General features: G+C 58.8%; 1 protein-coding gene and 2 non-coding genes across 4 annotated transcripts; all 3 read right to left on the reverse strand.

Annotated features, from left to right (window-relative positions):
• Positions 1 to 7,937: 7,937 nt before the first annotated feature.
• NOP53 (NOP53 ribosome biogenesis factor) lies at positions 7,938 to 17,676 on the reverse strand. 2 transcript variants are annotated; one of them, XM_045440760.1, is made up of 13 exons: positions 17,411 to 17,676; positions 16,888 to 16,952; positions 14,559 to 14,667; positions 13,698 to 13,897; positions 13,247 to 13,317; positions 11,878 to 11,973; positions 10,292 to 10,396; positions 9,976 to 10,179; positions 9,409 to 9,584; positions 9,178 to 9,244; positions 8,497 to 8,573; positions 8,343 to 8,399; positions 7,938 to 7,997 (listed from the first exon to the last, which is right to left on the reverse strand). In XM_045440760.1, exons 1-13 carry the CDS (start codon positions 17,632 to 17,634, stop codon positions 7,991 to 7,993), a joined length of 1,458 nt encoding a protein of 485 aa, XP_045296716.1. In that variant the 5' UTR covers positions 17,635 to 17,676; the 3' UTR covers positions 7,938 to 7,990. The 2 variants fall into 2 exon arrangements, with proteins under 2 accessions (XP_045296716.1, XP_045296717.1); XM_045440761.1 differs by lacking the exon at positions 7,938 to 7,997 and having other exon boundaries at positions 8,339 to 8,399; positions 17,411 to 17,661.
• LOC123579489 lies at positions 9,028 to 9,136 on the reverse strand. The gene has a single exon (XR_006702794.1). It is a non-coding gene; the product is annotated as a small nucleolar RNA SNORD23 (small nucleolar RNA).
• On the reverse strand, positions 15,437 to 15,559 carry LOC123579487. Its single transcript, XR_006702792.1, has one exon. It is a non-coding gene; the product is annotated as a small nucleolar RNA SNORA54 (small nucleolar RNA).
• Positions 17,677 to 17,929: the final 253 nt, after the last annotated feature.

The following is a 17,929-nucleotide window of genomic DNA, read 5'->3' on the forward strand; positions in this document are numbered from 1 at the left end:
GGGAAGGGCGTATTTCAGGTTTCAAAGGTTTTAAAGGAAGGCTTGTAGGCTCTTCTTCCACTGGGGAGCGATTTGTCCAAAGTCCCACGGTCCTCTTGTGTTTACACGGGGCATACGGTGCCAATGACACTGGTACATTGGGCAGGGGGAGGGAACCCAGTGTGACTTATTCTGGCAGATATGGAGCCCGAAGGAGCGAGGACAAGTGTTCAGGCGGGGGCCACGCCAAGGAGTACCTGTGTCTGTACACTGCAGAGGCCTAGGAACATCCGGGGTGCTGGTGATATAGGTATTGACTCAGATGTCACCTCCTCAGGGAGGTGTTCCCTGACCATCCTTTTTTTTTTCAAAGAAAAATAGTGAAGTGCACCTTTTTTACAAATTTGCTTTTTTTCCCACAGTAAGGTGGGCGAATCTTTTTTTTTTTTTTTAATTAAAAAATTTTTAATGTTTATTTTTGAGAGAAAGGGTGAGAGCAGGGGAGGGGCAGAGAGAGAGGGAGACAGAGAATCCCACACAGGCTCCGCATTCGCGGTGCAGAACCCAATGCGGGGCTCAGACCCATGAACCATGAGATCACGACCTGAGCCAAAACCAAGAGTTGGACACTTAACTGATCGAGCCGCCCAGGTGCCCCCACAAAAAAAAATTTAAAAGTAAGCTCTATGCCCGGCATGGGGCTTGAACTCACGACCCCCAGAGATCAAGCGTAGCACGCTCTCCCGGCTGAGCCAGCTGGGGCGCCTCGAGTGCGCAAATCTTAACCGTACAGCTTGGCGATTTTTTTCACGCAGGTAAGGCCGTTGAACCACCTCCCAGATCAAGATACAGATCGCTTCCTTTTCCCAGAAGGTCTCTCATGCACGTTCCCTGTCAGTTTCCCTACGAGGATCACCAATGACCTACACCACCACACTGGTTTGGCCTGTTCTAGAACTGCGTGGAAATGGGAGTCCCATAGCATGCTCTCTGTCTCTGTGGATGCATGGATAAGCCATCAGTGGGTGGATACGTGGATGGGTGGATGGATTAATAGATAGATAGATAGATAGATAGATAGATAGATAGATAGATAAAGATCCACTGGTGGATGAGGGGGTGAACTGATGCCCGGCCACCCCTAGGGGTTTGAGGTGAGGTCTCAGCCTGACAATGGGGGAGGGCACAGGACAGGGGAACGGGGTGGGGTGGTCAGGTGGGAGGCTTGGTACCTCTGGCCCACAGAAGGTGACAAGGGCCGGTAGGGCACCTGTCTCCCAACCTTCTGGCCTCGCCCTCACCGCGACCTACACACGTCCCTCACGGGCAGGGATCCGTGTCTGTCCTATCCTCACGCTGGCCCTCACCCTTGAAGCCCCGCCCCCTCCGGCCGCCGCCTCCAGGTCTGCGACCCCGGCTCACCCCCCACTTCCCCACCCCACCAGGGCAAGGTTCTGGTCCAGGCCCAAGTCGGGGGTTTATAACCAGTGTGGACAGATTGGTCAAGTCTCGCCGACTGCCCGGGACCTTTCAAGCCTCAAACGGCAGCTTGCAGGCCCGCAGACCCCCAGAAGACCCCCCTGGGCGGACCCAGAGAGACTTCTCGAATCTGCTCCTGCCCATTCAGAATGCAGCAGCTTCCTCTCACCCGGGTCTAGCTTTTATCCCACTTGCTGCAGTGTGGCCCTTGCAGGGGTCCCGAGTAGGGGTGACGGGGGATTAGGGTCGCGCGGAAACGTCCCGGAACGGCTCGTTCCGGGCGCGGGCTCTAGGCGCCCCCTGGCGGCCACTGCCTCTCCCGCATCTCCACTCGCTTCCCCTTGAACTTGGGAGACCTGCATTTTGACCGTCAGAACCAGACAGAGAAGGACGTTCGTGTTCACGCAGGACCACGGGCGGCACCACGAGACCGCTCCGGGCACGGTCACCAGGGGCGTCCCCGCCCTGGATCCCCGGGGCAGTTCTCGGCAACGCAGCCCGGCCAGCCCTCCTCCCTCCGGGGGTGCTTCCAGCCTTGTGGGGGTGGGGGCGGGGGCAGGAGTGGCTCATTTGCCGTCCTGGCCGCTTCCGCCGAGTCCCCTTCGCTGCCCCCCCTTCCCCTCCCTCCTCCCTCCGTCTCCCGCCCCTCTCGCTCCTCGTCTACATTCAACTCCTAGAACCCACTCCCACTGCCTCAAAGGTCACCCGTACCCCCTGTGCTCCAACCCGTGTCCAGCCACGTCAGCCACCTCGCCATTCACAAGCCTGATGGGAAGCTCAGGCTTCACGGGGCCAAAGTCCAACCCAAATTTCTCTGCCCCAAACCCAGGCTGTCCCATCTCCATTGATCTTTTACCTCGTGCCTCCTGCGTTCGCTCATTCCGTTTTCATGCATTCTGTCTCCCTCTCCATCGGCGCAACGGCCGGGGAGAGGTTAGAGCTGTACTTTTTGGAGTGTGTGTTCCCTCCTGTCCCATCTCAGTACAGGGCACCTCCATCCACGCAAATGCTCTGCCAAGAACATCCCTGGCGCTATCCTCGACCTCCCTCTGGCCTTCGTACCAACACGCAGCCTCTGACACGATCTGTGCATTCTACCTCTCAAAAGACCTATCAAAGACCCGGCAAGCCCCCACCTCCATTGAGTCCGCCCCGGTCCAGGAGCATCATCTCCTGCCTGGACTACTGCGGTTTGCCTTGTCGGTGGGTTCCCTGCTTCATCTCTGGCCCCCAACAATCTGTTCTCTGCCCACAGTCTGCGCGACTCTCTCCTCACGTGGTCCCTATGGCCCTGCATGATCTGGTCCCAGGTTGCAGCATGGACCTCACCTCCCACGCTCTCTCCTTGGCTCACTTAGTTGCAGGCAGCCAGGTCTCCCTTGCCCTTCCAGACATTCTCCACCCCAGGACCTTTGCGCTAGCCGTTCTCACCACCTGGAAAATTTCCCCTGTGATATCTGCATGGCTGCCTCCTTTGTTTTATTCCAGTCTCTGCTCAAATACCAGCTGCAGGAGAGGACCAGTATTTTGGCTTAATACCAAGCCTGAATGAGGCTGGGGACAAACGGAAGGGCTGTTTCAAAGGGACAGTGGACAGGGCTTGGGTTGGAATCTCAGATCTGGACAAGTCTGGGCTAGCCACTCCCCTTCTCTGTGCTTCAGAGTCCTCGGGTCACAGTATCTGGACACAAGCACTTGGGACAGAAATGGCTTTGTACAGAGGAAACAGGCATTAATTTTTAAAATGGCATTACTGCCATTAAAAGAGAGAATACATCGTGTTGCCAGGCTTCTGCCCCGGGGGAATCACGTAAGTGGGCTTTCAGACTTTGGCTCACGGGACTTTTGATCAGTCAACATTCCTCCTCGCCCCCTCAGCCCCCATGAACATACACAAAAGGTAAGGCACAGGGGGGTGGAGGAATCGTCAGCTGTCTGTCTGTCTGTGCTCCTGCCTCATTCATGGAGGGCTGGGCTCTCCAAGGGGAATGGAGGAAATCCTGGCTGGGCCCGGACTCTCTCAGCAAGTCTGGGAGTCTGCGTGGCCTTGGGTAAACGTCTTACCCTCTTTGGGCCCCCATCTCTGTTGCGGGCAAATGAACACGGCAAAAATGTCAACTTTTCACAGTGGCTTACTGTCCTTAGAAAGCTCTTTAGTATTTTAAAAATGATTTTCCTGAGTATAAGAGCAACGCACGCTTGTGTGGGGCAGGGAACGGAGCTGGGATCAGGTATTTACACCGTGGGGGGCTGGAGCCGCGGATCTGGGCCGCGTGCCCCGGAGTGACACCCAGGACGACAGCACAGAACCCTCCGAGGCCGCTGCCAGGACCGCTGGGTTCGAGGACGCCCAGTCCTGGCCGTGACCCCGGGGGTCTCCTCTGCCGCCCACGGGTCTGGAGGGAGTCCACCCGCGGGAGCCTGCTCTCTCCAGAAGGCGGCTGCGGGGGCGGCCGGGAGACCAGCCGCGGCCTCCAGCCTCTGCGGCCAGGGGTGCAGAGGTCGGTCGGGCCCACCCGGTGTCCCCTGCAGTGAGGAGCCCGGGAGGACCCGGAGAAGGTACGGAAAAGCGATGTAGGGAAGGAACTAAGAATCCACCGTGGTTCACCTTCAGGGGCACAATCTCCACGCGCCTTTCTCTGTGCCTGTGTCTCCAGACGTCTTCAAACTGGTCAAGGTGCTACTGTGCCCTTGGCGCATTTGACAGTTCTGAGACGGATCATCAGTATTTCCCCAGCTCATTGAAAATTTGTCCAAAAGCTGCCTTTTAAAGATGGCGGTGAAACCTCCCAAGTGTAGACACACTGCCTGTAAAAACCCGTTTCCTACTGTTCTGTATTTGGATGATTTCTGCGTCTCTTCTTAATCAAGTAGAGCCAACAGCACACAGCTTCCTATATATGGAGGATTCTTTGTCCGCATCTGAATTCCTTTTTTGCTTTTGCTTTTAAGTAGGCTTCACATCCAGGGCGGAGCCCAGGGCAGGGCCTGAGCTCCCAACCCTAGGATCAAAACCGGAGCCAAGATCCAGAGTGGACGCTTAACCAATGGAGGAAACCGCTCTGGGGCCTCACGAATTCCTATTTTTAAAAAGGCTTTCTCCACGATAGAAGATTCGGGGAGGCTGGAAAAAGGGAGTAGCAAGGAGAGAGCACCCCCCGGAATCCCGGCGCCCACGGGACCGGGCGCTGGGGCGGGGACGGCGGCAGATCCCGTTTGCGTCTTTCCACAAAGCGTCTGAACGTGAACACGTCCCGGTCGATATTCGTGCGCCCGACCCCTCGGGTAGCGGCCGCGGAGGCTTCCTTCCACAGGGCCGGGCCTGCCCACGTCCATTACCGCATTTCCATCCGTTCTGCACGGCACTCGGGCCGACCTGCCTCGGCATCGGGCCTCCCCCCAGACTTCCGGCCTTTGCTTAGGGCATGTTCCCAGGAGTGCGATCAGGGGTCAGAAGGGAAAGAGCATCTGCGAGGGGTCCCTGGCCCAGACTACAAGGTTCCACTTTAAAAAAAAATAAACAACCCATCTTCATTCTTTTCCTAACACTGTTAGAATAGCAAACGCTCACAGAACGTTCTCTGCTAAGGACGGTCACGGGCAGTCTCACCCGATCCTTGTCGAAAGGCACCGTGAGGTACCTGATGTCCATACTGCAGATGGGGACCACGCGACACAGAGAGGTGGTGTAACCTTCACAAGGCTGCACAGCTAGCACGTAACACAGCTGGCTTTGAAATCAGGATGCCGGCTCCCACATCCGAGCTCTTAACAACTGCAGGCTGCAGCCAGAGACGGCCCCCGTCCCTTCCAAGAGCCAAGTGCCCGATCTGCTGTATACACAGGGGATTGCTTATTCAGCCAGGACCCAACGGATAGGTAGTTCTCCCATTTCTGCGTGCAGGTCAGAGGCAGATCTGGATTTTCCGGTGCCTGAAGCTTTTACAATTTGCGGGACCTGCTTCAGGAAAAGTAACGCAGATTGAAAAGCAGGTGCGGGGCCGTGGAAGGAACCAGCGCGAATAGTCCTGACGCTTGGGCTCCGTTACCATCACCCTGACGTGCACGTCCCGCCCCCCCAAATTCTGCATTTCCGACCGTAGAGTGGAGAGTTTCCCGTGTACCCCGCCACCTAGATCACGTGTCGCTGTACTCGTTTCAAGAGGCCTCCGGGACCTGTCCATTTCTCCTGCCCTATCGTTCCTTGCATTTCGAAGGACGCTGCAGACATCAGCATGGTGCTGGCAGATCGGCTTTTTCCCTTTGGGCGTAAAACTTGGATGCGGAACGTAATTTACGTGCAGAAAACCACCCACACGGGCCTGTGCCGCAGACCGTGTTCTGCACACATGGGAACAGACGCGTTTCCCTAGGGGACGGACCGGCGCGGGCTTCCGGAGGGCTCTAAGGTCCAGGCTGCACCGGGCGTCCTCGGGGAGCTGGCCAGCCCCACCCCCAGGTACCCATGTACTTGGCGGATGCGCGGATGGCCATCTCTGGGCATGAAGCGTTTCCTCCCCTCTTCCAGAAGGTTCCTTGACGCTTATTCCCCAGAAGGGACTTACTGGGTCAGAGGCTGCGGCTTAGGGCTCTTTTCAGAGTGGCTTCCAACCCGTCCCCCGGCTCCCCCTCACACATATGCACAAAAAGCCATTTTACTGTCTGTACAGCGTCCCTTTTTACTTTTAAGATGGGAGAGGGGGCGGGGCAGGAGCAGACCCTTAAAGCTGTGATGTTTTACCGGATATGGGAGGGAGTGGGGAGGGGGACCCTGCCATTACTCTCTCCCTTCACCCATTTCTTTTATAAACTGCTTGCTCTATTTTTATAAACCTGTCATCCCAGAGAAACCTTTCCAAAAGCCACAAGAAAAGAGAGGGAAAGGCTAACAGAACACCACAAACACTGAATGCCTCTGACAAATGATACCTTACACGAAGCAAAAAGCCAAGAGCCTGGGAGAAATGTTTGCAACAGGCGTGACAGAGACTTCAGGATCCATAACAAGTAAAAAGCTACTGCAAGTAAACAAGAAAAATGACGAACAGTCTAAGAGGAAACTGGTCAAAAGCTTTGAACCAGCATTGAAGAAAGTGCCAATGATGGGAAGACACATATACATATATTCGACCTCTCTGGTAACCAGGCAGAATTTAACGAAAGATGTGAGATCAGACAGCAAGAAGGCTGCAAGCGAGCAAGTGGGCCCCTACATTGCTGCAGGGTACAAATCAGCACACACTACGTGGAGAACAATTTGGCCGAACCTATCAAATGACCTTTTGCACAGATTTTCCCTAGATTTTACCAGAACTAAGTATGGTATGATCGTATCCGTGACCCAGCAAGGCCAAAACAATTCTATTTTCAGGGGCTCCTGGGTGGTTTGGTTGGCTAAGTGTCTGACTTCGGCTCAGGTCGTGATCTCACAGTTCACGGGTTCGAGCCCCTCGTCGGGCTCTGTGCTGACAGCTCGGAGCCTGGAGCCTGCTTCGGATTCTGTGTCTCCCCCTCTCTCTGCCCCTCCCCTGCTCATGCTCTGTCTCTCAAAAATGAATAAACGTTAAAAATATTCTCTTTTTGTGCATACATGGATATAATTTTATAGAATCACCCGTGGAACTTAATGGAATCATTCACACTGACCTGCAGTGACAGCTACTTGGCAGGGAAAGGCATGGGTCTGAATGGAGAGCAAAGGTCAAGGGCAATAGTCACGTGTTCTGGTGTCCTTATGCACTGTATCTATGATTCACAGCAAGAAGATGGTCCTTTATTACTTGTACAAAAAATGGTTTAAAAAAATCCTTTTTAGGGGCGCCGGAATGGCTCAGTCGGTTAAGCGTCCAACTCCTGATCTGGGCTCAGGTCATGGTCTCACGGTTCGTGAGTTCGATCCCTGCATCGGGCTCTGTGTGCACAGCATGGAATCTGCTTGGGATTCTCTCTCTCCCGCTTTCTCTGCCCCTCCAGTGCTCACGTGTTCTCTCTCTCAAAATAAACAGACTTAAAAAAAATTCTTTCTAAAGGTTTGGGGAGAGGGATTTAGTCCTTCTCACGTGCTTGTTTCTGCCCCATTTTAACGGGGAGGACTGCCCCCCCGCCCCAACTGGGTTGTCGTGAGGGTCAGTGAGTGATTCCACCTGCTTAAAAGCACAGTAGATGCTCGGCCAACGTTACCAACGCGACAGGGCCATACGCAAGACCTGCCTCTCGTCACAGGGACAGAAAGACGTGGGCTGTTTCGCATCAGACACCCAGGTGTGATCCCTGCTGCGCAACCCCCCCGCCGGCCCCCATACCCACCCAAGCAGCCTGCAAGCCCCATTTCCTCTGCCTGCTTTCCCTAAGATCTGGGTTCTCACCAGGCTTTAGGGAAGACGAATGGTCTGGTACCTGCATCCCTATGTGCTAGGGAGGGATGCACAGAGGAAGAAGCCGCCTCCGGGAGGGAGTCAAGCCACACACAAGGCCCAGGGTGTCGGTGAGAGGTGTTTTATTGCAGGGAGGGGGCTCCGGCATCCCGCGGCGGCTATAACCTGGGGACAGAGGAAAACGGTCAGAAGGTTTGAATCAGCACAGAAGAAAGTGCCAGTGAGATGAAGACATACTCAACCTCTGGTAACTGGGGTGTAACTGGGCCTGAGGGTGCACGAGGGGAGGGAGAGCCCCACGCCTCACCCGCTTGACACCCCCCGACTCGTTTGGGCCCTTCCATCTCCCTTTGGGGCCTCTCCCCGCCCTGGCTCTGGGTTCAAGTGCATCTGGTGGGCTGCCCTCCCTGGGTCTGGCCAAGGGCTCGTTCTTATTTAAGCAGGTCAGAAGTGTCTCTGTCACAGCCGAGGGACCAGTCTGCCTGGCAGGGGAAGGGGAGGGCCACTCACTGGATCTCGCGGAACGCCCGCCTCTCCACGAGCTTCACTTTGTACTTGCGCTTGAACCTGCACAAGGGAAGGGAGAGGTGAGTAACCGGCAAGCCCACCAAGCGCAGGGAGTTTCCCGACACCCTTGCTCCCCCCGCCAGCCCCGAAGCCTCACTTGGCTCTCTCCCGAGGCTCGATCATGTTTCTCTTCTGGAAGCTCTTGAACCGGTCGCGGAGGATATTGCCTTCGGGCTGCGGGACACAGAGAGGGAAGCCTCAACGGGGGGCCCTCTCACCTCTCCATGGGGCTCAGCCTGGCCCTCAGCTGGGGGAGTGGATGCACCGGATGCACAGGCCCGGGCTGGGTGTGCAGGGATCAACGGGAGGGAAGGAGAGGGCACGCCAGGCAGGGGCAGAGGGCAGGGTGCACGGTTGGCACACTACTGAAGCAGAGCCGGTCGGAGCCCCGAGGCGTGCCAAACTGTGTGGTGCCCGTGGCTGTGGTGAGAAGCCGAGGCCCACTGGGAGCCACGGCAGGCTCTGAGCCAGCGAGGGACAAGGCCCGTTCTGGGCTTTACGGAGACCTCTCTGGCACTGAAGAGGGGGAAAGGGGGGGCCAGGAGACCAGGGGCTGGGAGGAAAGGCCTTCTGAGGGTCACAGGCTCAAACCCCCACACCAGCCGGTCCCTCACCCCCGAGGACCCCGTGCCCTCAGCCCCCAGGCATCAGCCCAACCGGCCCATCCCGGGGGCAGCCATGATGTCGCCCACAGCCCCTGGGGGCACGGGGAGCAAGGATGGGATCATCACCGGGCACGGGGGCCCCCCTACAGCACGTCACCCACGTGGGCAAGTACCTTTAGGGTCCTAAGCGAGTCAGCGAGCTCCGAGCTGAGCTGCACGTCGATGTCGGGGTCCTGATACCTGGAGAACACGGGCGGGGGGCGTTCAGAGGCTCCGCCTTGCCCAGGGCAGAGCCCAAGGGCCCCATTCGGGCAGTGGGCCTTGGAGAACGTGGGGCTTTGTGGGGGAAGATGATGATCTCCCGGGAGGCCCCCCGCCCTCACCCCCAGCCTGGCGGGCCTCACTTGAGCCGCCCCAGCCTGCGGGGCCTGTCCGCCTCGGCCAGTCTCCGCGCCCGCCGCTGCTCCCGCCGTCGCGCCAGCTCCGCCAGTCGCCTCGCCACCTGGGCCTTGATCCCACGCAGCCTGAAGAGCTCCTGGTGCCGCAGCCGGGCGGCCCGCACGGTGGCCTGCTGCACTCGCTGCGGGAGGGCCGGGCGGGTCAGTCAGGGGCCGGGCACGGTGCCGTCCCTGGGGGACCTTCCCTCCACCGGGCGGCCCCCTTCACAGCAGCTGTCTTCTGAGCCCCCTTCCTTACCCACGGGTGGCCCACAAATCCCACCCCCGAGTATCAGCACCAGGGCAGCACGGACTTGATCTAGCACGTTCCCCACTGCATCCTGAGCCCAAGTGGTGCCCAGAGGGAACCAGGAAACGGGTCTCGACTGACCAGAGCTGTGAGGACCACAGACAGCACAAAAAAGCAGGCCAGGGGGGTCAGAGAAGGCAGGCCATGAGCACGGGAACAAGCAGGCCGCGGGTGGGAGCCACCAGGCCGCGGGGGCAGGAGAGGCCGGGGCCTGCGGTGCTCACCATCTTCCGGGCGGCCTTCTCCCGCCGCCGCTGCTGCTCCGTCTTCTTCTCCACGGTGGCCGGGCGCGCGGCCACGACTGAGGCCTCAGCTCCCTCGGCCTGCTCCCCTCCAGCCTCGGGCCCCTCGTCCTGGCCCTCGCCCGACTCCCCCTCCCCGTCGGACTCCTCCAGCAGCCCCTGGCACATCTCCTGGAATGTAGACTCCTGGGGGGGGGGGGGTGGAAGGAACAGGAAGTGGGGTGTCAGGGGCCGGGCACCCCGAGGGCCAGGCAGGTGGGCGGGGCCGGGGAGAGGAGCAGGCGGGGCGTGGGCTCACCTGGGTGGCAGCCTGCTCCGGGCTGGGCAGGGCCAGCTGCCGCTCTAGCCTCTCTGCCTGCTTCTGCCGCTGCAGCTCGACCTCGTGGGCCGCCAGGAGCAGGGTCTGGAGAAGAAGGGGTGGAGGTGAGGACCCGGGCCACCCCCGGGCCACTCCTGGGAGTCACAGACAGACCAGGCCCTCTCACCTCCCATTGGCACCCCCCGCGCCCAGCCCCTCCTCCCCTCCAGGGTCTCCCCAAGCAGCCAGGAGGGACTCTGCTCCCAAACCACCCTCCGCTCTTTGAAGGCCGGCCGGGTCCCTGCCCACAGTAAGGTTTCATTTACGTGACACACAGAACAAGCGATTCTGTAAAGAGATCTGGGGGAAGGACAGCGGTGGCCGCCTAGGGAAGACGGGGCAGGGGCGGGGGGTGATGGCTGACGGGCGCCCTACTCTGTCAACGTTCTAAAAACCCTGAGACCGCGGGGTGCCTGAGTGGCGCAGTCGGTTAAGCGTCCGACTTCAGCCAGGTCACGATCTCGCGGTCCGTGAGTTCGAGCCCCGCGTCGGGCTCTGGGCTGATGGCTCAGAGCCTGGAGCCTGTTTCCGATTCTGTGTCTCCCTCTCTCTCTGCCCCTCCCCCGTTCATGCTCTGTCTCTTTCTGTCCCAAAAATAAATAAAAACGTTGAAAAAAAAAAAAATTTAAAAACCCTGAGACCACGCCAGAAGCGGGCGAATCCTGAGGCTGAGGGCTGTCTCTGCAACACCGTCGGGCAAAGAGCCAAGACAGACTGCTCTTCCCAGGTCCCCCCCAGCGCCCACGTCAGGCCGGACTCAACGACCGCGGCCACAGGCCCCTCTGCTCGCGAGCAGCCTCGCCCCACTAACGCTTGCTGTGACGGGGCCTCTGCACCTACAGGTGAGGACCCCGCTCTCTCCATTCCTGGGGGGCCACGAGACACCCTCTCTTTGTGAACGAGGCTGAACCGCACCCGCCCGCGTATCCCGCATCTACCGGACCTGCATTTCTCTCCGGGAACCTGTGCTCTCCCGGGGGACAAAGGGCTCGTCCCCATCCACAACCCCCGTGGTTAACAGACATCTGCGTGACAAACGGGGACTCTCACAGCCAGGTTCTCCCATTGCTAAACTATCCTAGGCCTTAGAGAAATCTCGCTGGTCAGACTGCTCACCATTCAGAGACCTTTTGCGCCCGTCCCACGGACCGCCCCCCAAAGGTGGCCTGGTCTCGTGTACCTCTGGGTCTTTTTACATGCTGTTCCTGAAACACCCATTCCCCTCTTCCCGTGGCACACTCCTCCTCAGACATTTGGTCGAAGCTCTGATGTCCCCCTCCTCCAGGAAGCCCTCCCTGACCCCCAAGTCTGGATTTGGCAACCCCTCTGGGTCATCACTGTCTGGGAATGGGTCCGTCCCCCCACCCCCACCCCCACCGGACCACGAGCCCCAGGGGGGCAGGCCAGGGGCTGCCTCAGTCCCTGCTGACTCCCCAGCAGCGGTGGGCACAGAGGAAGTGCCTGGTGAGGGCACCAACCAAGCGGCCAGGCGACAACGGAGGAGGGACCCGCTCAGGGCCGCGTACCTGGTGGTCCTCAAAGGACGGGTTGTAGGAGGCCCCGGCTGGCGTCACCTCCACGGCAGGGACCTGGGAGGGCTTGGCGTGCAGATGTGGCGGCCGCTGGAGGAGGACAAGGCCAAGATGAAGCCCGGGAGCCAGGACCCGAGAGCTCACAAGCCGGTGCGGGACTCCAGGCTCGGAAGAGGGCAGGGGCCTCAGCAGCGCCCACCGCCTTCACACCGGGAGGGGCCTGTGCGTCCGGCACCCAGAGCAACGGACACTGGCTACCCACCCGCTATGCTACCTTCGGGAGCCACGTCCCCAGGACGAGCGAGCGCCCTGCAGGCAGGGGCTCTGCCTGCCTTCCCTGAGAAAAGCCCCTGTGACCCCCGAGGGGGGCAGCAGTTGCGGAAACACAAGGTGCACGGCACCTGTCGCTGACGCCTGTGGCAAAGTTGGCAGAGGGCGCGAGGCTGTCTGACCTGCCTCTGACCTGCGTCGCTCAGAGCAGGGCGCGGGTGACACGGGGCTGACGGAGACCCCTAGTGTGGCCCTGGGCCCTGCGGGAGCTCGTGACAAAGGCGGGAGGTGGTTGCCTGGGTGGCGCAGTCCGTTAAGCACCTGACTCTTGGTTTCAGCTCAGGTCGTGATCTCCCAGTTCGTGGGTTCATGCCCCGCATCAGGCTCTGATCTGACAGCTTAGAGCCTGCTTGGGATTCTGTCTCCCTCTCTTTCTCTGCCCTCCCCTGCTCGCACTCTATCTATCAAAAACAAGGAAACGTTTAAAAAAAGAAAGAAAGGTCCACCCAGACGGAATCTGAAGGCAGAGGCCGTCAGTCTCCAGCAGAAGCCCGGGGGGAGCCCTGGAAGAAGCCCTCTGGCTCCCGCCCTCTCCCCACACCCACCGCCCGTGGGTCCCAGGGCTTCCGCCCAGGGGTGTCTCGCCCCCATCCCTGTACCTCCCACCCCCGCACGCCACAATCCCACCTCCAGACCTGAACGTGGCCCCCACCTCTCCTGCACGAAACCACTCAAAATAAAGCTCTGAAACCTGAGTGGTGCTCCCTCCCACCAGGCCGGCCTCCTCCCCAGCCTGCTGCACGAACCCACCCTGGTGTCCCCCAGTTCCCTGCCCCCCATCTAGGTACAGCTGCCACCCCCAGTTAACTGGCCAACACGGGCTTCTTTTCAGTGACCTTCGCTCATCTCCCCGGGCACCTCCTGCTGACCGCCAGCCTGCTCTCTCCTCCGGCTCAGAGGCACCAGGTTCCCGCACGTGGGGTCTTGGCCACAGGCAGCGACTGAGGCGCCAGGGCCCCTGTGCAGAGCAGCTCCTAGCACCCCAGCCCTCCCCCGAGCAGTCGCCCAGGACGCCCTGCTGCCGCGGCCTCACCTTCACTCCTTTCTTCTTGGTCTGCTCCAGGAAAAAGGCGTCCTGGCCAGCCAAGGGTCGGTCCAGGAGGTCTGTGGAGGCAGTGAGGGGTGGCTGCTGGGGGCTTTCCAGTGTGGCCCGAAGGGCTCCCTCTGATCCCTCCCCCTTCACAAAGAGAGCACTGAAGCACGCACGAGAAAAGGACTGACTCGGGCTCCAAGGGATTTTGAGTGCCAGGCAAAAGAGCATACGGAGAGATCCAGAAAGCAGAAGGGAGCCAAGGCTGAGGGGCTCAGGGTGCCCTCAGGAAAGGAAAGCCACTTCCAGATGCTGAACTCTGCTGAGGATCCCCAAACACACACTTGCAGAGCGCTTCTCTTAAAACACTGTGCTCTTGTGCGGTGCACAACCTGCACGAATGGGCATGGCAGCCCAGTCCCCACCCACAAGTGACAGCAAGGGTACTACTCACTGTCTTTGGCCCAGAGGTCATAGAAAGGCCGCTCAACGGTGTCTTGGGGCCCGGGCTTGGCTTTGATCGCAGGAGGGTTCCGAAGCCGGGCCTGTGCCTTGCGCACCTCCCGGGGCAGCTCGCCCTGCTTGGCCAGTTTCTCCCACAGCTGCTCCTTCCGTTTGAGCTTTCTGGCATTGGGGACCTGGTGAGCAAGGACACTGGGGCGAGGAGAAGCAGCAAGTTGGAGTGGGTGAAGCAGAGGCCTGGCTCCTCCCAGTCGGGCTCCCCCACAACCCCCTGCTCAGCAGCTCCCGTCCCAAGCACCCTCCCCAAGGCGAGCCTCCTCGTGGATCCTCCTACCCCTCCTGCCTAGCTTCAGAGCCCATCTCCCCAGGTCCGTCTCCAGCCCAGGCGTCTGCCCTGACCAGAGAGCCAACAACACAACGGCCTCCGCAGCCCTCGCCCTGCAGGTCTCCCGGGCAGCGCAGCCGTCACCTCAAAACAGACCTCAGGTTTGCTCCCACAGCCACTCCTCCCATATCCCCACCTCAGGAGCCGCCCGCTGTCCACTCCATCACCGGTCCAACCTCCCCTCCTTCAGACCTGTCACCAAGCCAGCCCGATGGGCCTCCGGATGGCCCCCCTCCACCCCGAGCTCCTGGCCGGGCCTGGGCCCTGCACTTGCCTGCCTCGGCCACCACACCCCAGCCTGCACCTCGCTTCCCCCACTCTGCCCCCCCAAGGCCGCAGGCCGCGCCCCATTCCTCTCCTCCAAGTGACCCTCACCTGCCCCACCCCCCGGAACTCCTCAGGGCCAGAAAGCAAGTGGCAGCTGCTGTGAAGACGGAAAGACGGCTCCGGGGGTGGGGGGACACTCACTCTTTGGGGACAGGGACCTTGGATGTGTTCTCTAGGACGAGGTCAACGCGAAGGGGTTTCTTGAGTAGAAGTGACCTTTTCTGGCTTTTGGTTCTCTTCTTGTTCAGCTCTGGGAGCAGAAAGGAGAGGAACCCAAGGCTCAGGCCTCCTTACTTCCCGACCCCCTCACCCCAGCGCAGACATGGCGGGGGGTGGGGGTCGACCCCAGGCTTCTACCTGAGGACAGACGTGCCCAAGGTGTCCAGGCTCCGACCACCCCCACCCCCATTTCCCAGGCAGCCCTGTGCTGGGAGCAAAGAGTCAGACCCACAGCCCTGCCCACTAGAGGCTTCCGGACAAGGCACAAAAAACGGCCACAAAAACAGAAATGCTAACGAGAAAGAAGGCGACCAAGTGACAAGGAGACTCAGGACCCAAAAGAGCTGATCCTCAGCACGACGGTTTTCTGCCTTTTTCGACTGAGCGTGAAAAGCAAGAACCCCAGAACAAAAGATACTAGGGCAGAACCCACACCCTTCCGTTTTCTACGCTCCTTCACAACACAGACTTCGCTCATCTCTGCTCCCACAATGAGAACACTAACGCCTACCTCCACGATCGTCTGGGAAGGTAATCGTTATTTTTTAAAATTATTTACTGACAGTGCGCACGAGTGTGTGTGTGTGGGGGGGGTGGGGGACAGTGGAGACAGAGAGACAGAGAGAATATCCCAAGGACACGACCCGTGAGATCCTGATCTGAGCCAAACTCAAAAGTTGGACGCTTAACCGCCAGTCACCCAGGCACCCTAAAAAAGGAATCATTGCCAGACACGGTGATCACCTGGGAAAGCCCACAATCGCTATTATTGTCACCCACCCAGCCTTTTTTTCTCTCCCTTGTGTCCCCAGGACCTGAAACTGAGAGCCACGAGTCAGTCAGTCACGTGCCGTTGGAATTGCTGTCGCACTGGAATGGAGCCCGTAAGCCACAGCCAGACTGACAGGCCACGAACAGTGCCTATACGTTTCCTTTTTGGTTTTTGTACATAACGTTTTTTTAACGTTTATTTTTGAGAGAGAGAGAGAGAGAGAGAGAAAGTGCACGCCAGCGTGCAAACGGGAGGGGCAGAGGAGAGGGAGACAGAGATTCAAAGCAGGCTCCGGGCTCACAGCAGAGAGCCTGATGAGGGGGCTCAAACTCGCTCACTGTGAGATCCTGACCTGAGCTGAAGCTGGACGCTTAACCAACTAAGCCACCCAGGCGCGACCTAGCTTTCTTTTTCAAACCGAAAGCAGGGGCACCTAGGTGGCTCAGTCCGTTGGGTGTCTGACTCGGGCTCAGGTTATGATCTCAGTTTGTGGGTGTGAGTCTCTTATCTGGATTTGCGCTGACAGCGTGGAGCCTGCTTCGGATTCTCTGTCTCCCTCTCTCTCTGCACCCCACCCCATGCACGTTAAAAAAAATTTTTTTTTTTTTTGTAAATCTAAAGCAGGACCTATAAACTGCTCCTCCTCTGTTCCCAGAGAGACTTCATACTGGCCACCGTAGGCCTTTGCGACCCCCCTAGGGCAGGTCCTGACTGCCCCTCACTGTTCACACACCAGGTCAGCTCACTTCTGTGAACATCGATCGCTTCGACATCATCTTCTCTCGCTTGCTCAAAGGTTCCTGCCCCTCAAAGCAGTGCCCTCCCACTTTCTCCGCTCGCCGAGACAGCTCCTCTCACGTTCCTCTGAACAGAGCCGGGGACCGGACTCCTACGTGCTATCCTGTTGTGCTTGCCACTTGCTCATAAAAGCAGACCCCTTTGCTGGTTTTCTAGCCCTTCCTTAAGGCAGCCGTCTACTCCTGGTCTGCTTTCCTCCTTACTGACGGGAAGCCAGCTGCGCACTCCAGTAACCCCTAACTCACCTCTCCCGCCCTCTCCGCGCCACCCTGCCTTTTGGCAGATAAAGGCGCGCAGATTAGCACGAGCTTCTTACCTACTCATCAGGGCAGATCTGCTTATTGTTATTAAACCGCATCTTACAGAAAACAGTCTCCTCCCTTACAGCGAGGCTTTGACTTTGCCTTTCTGCAAGTTAACGAGAGCCCTGCTACTTTCCGTCTCCTCTACTCAGGGGCAGACCCCTACCGGTCTCTCCGTGCATTGAGAGCTGGGATGCCTCAAGAACACCTGACTTGCTATCTTTAGCTTCCTTTCTGTACGGGTCCAGGTCCTCTTGGTTACGGCAAAGCCTCTTTCTAGCAGATGTCTGCCATCTCAGCCATGATATTAACAGAGACTCTCGAAAAGGCTGAGATCGGGGAGACAAGGACCCAGCAGGCGCCGCTGAAAGCTCCTTACCTTTTTGCTTGGCGCCGGTGTCCACGAAGAAGAGTTTCTCATCGGGGGCCTCGGATACCAGGCCACTGGGAGACGGGAATGCAGAAGGTCAAAGATGTTGGGAAGGATACAAGCTGCCGGGGGTTAACCTCTCTGGGACCCAGCTTTCCCCCACTGTTTGGCTCATTCAAGCACCTTCTTCCCGCCATGCGTTCCCTCCAGGCTAAAGCCTTTCCCTTCGCTTTACATAACTTGCTACTGAACAGACCGTAAAACTTAAAATATTAACCTAAGGTAGGTGCGTGGATCGTATTTACACTACAGTTATTAGCTATTTACCTGAATCCTAACTTCACACTGGTGGTCCTACACCCAGTAATCTTATCAGTCCCCCAACCTCCCGCCCAGAGTCCCCAACTTCCCCAGAGGTGCCCGAAAAGGACGCTCCTAGGCCCCCAGGAGTGCCCCCCGCCCCAAGCACGCTGGGCCTCGCACCCCGCCACGCGGAACGACGCCCGACTCCCGGAAGTCCCGCCCCACGCACCCGCTCGTGCGCTCCTGCAGCCGCACGTCTTCCAGGAACTGGTCGACCTCCAGCCCCAGCGGCTCCTGAGCGAGCCGCCGCCAGCCTCGCTTTTTATTTCTTGGGCCTCGCCGCCGCCGCCTCAGCGCCGGGTCCACCGACGTGGGCCGCAGCCCCAGAAAGCCGGAATCGGCCTCATTTTTCGAGCACCGTCCGCCGCTGCCGCCACTGCCTCCCGGCGCCATCTTGGCAAAGGAAGTATTCGGCCGCGAGCGCCCCTCAAAGCGGATTTGTGGCATGCGCGCGCAGATCTCCCGCCCCCTCCCATGACCTACTTCCTGTTGCTTCCATCTTGGTAAAGTGGCTGGAGCGGCAAAGGGGCGGAGATAAGGGGTAAATGTCTCCTCCCTCCTATGCAAATTCCTCTCTGTGGGTCGTAGGTTCGCCGCTCTAACCCTAGGCAAACGCTTTTCCGGCTGCCCAGGAATTTTTTTTTTTTTAAGTCTGCGTGTATTTTTAATTTTTCTTATTTAAAAATTG

This window comes from Leopardus geoffroyi, chromosome E2 (genome assembly GCF_018350155.1).
Source record: "Leopardus geoffroyi isolate Oge1 chromosome E2, O.geoffroyi_Oge1_pat1.0, whole genome shotgun sequence".
NCBI lineage: Eukaryota > Metazoa > Chordata > Mammalia > Carnivora > Felidae > Leopardus > Leopardus geoffroyi.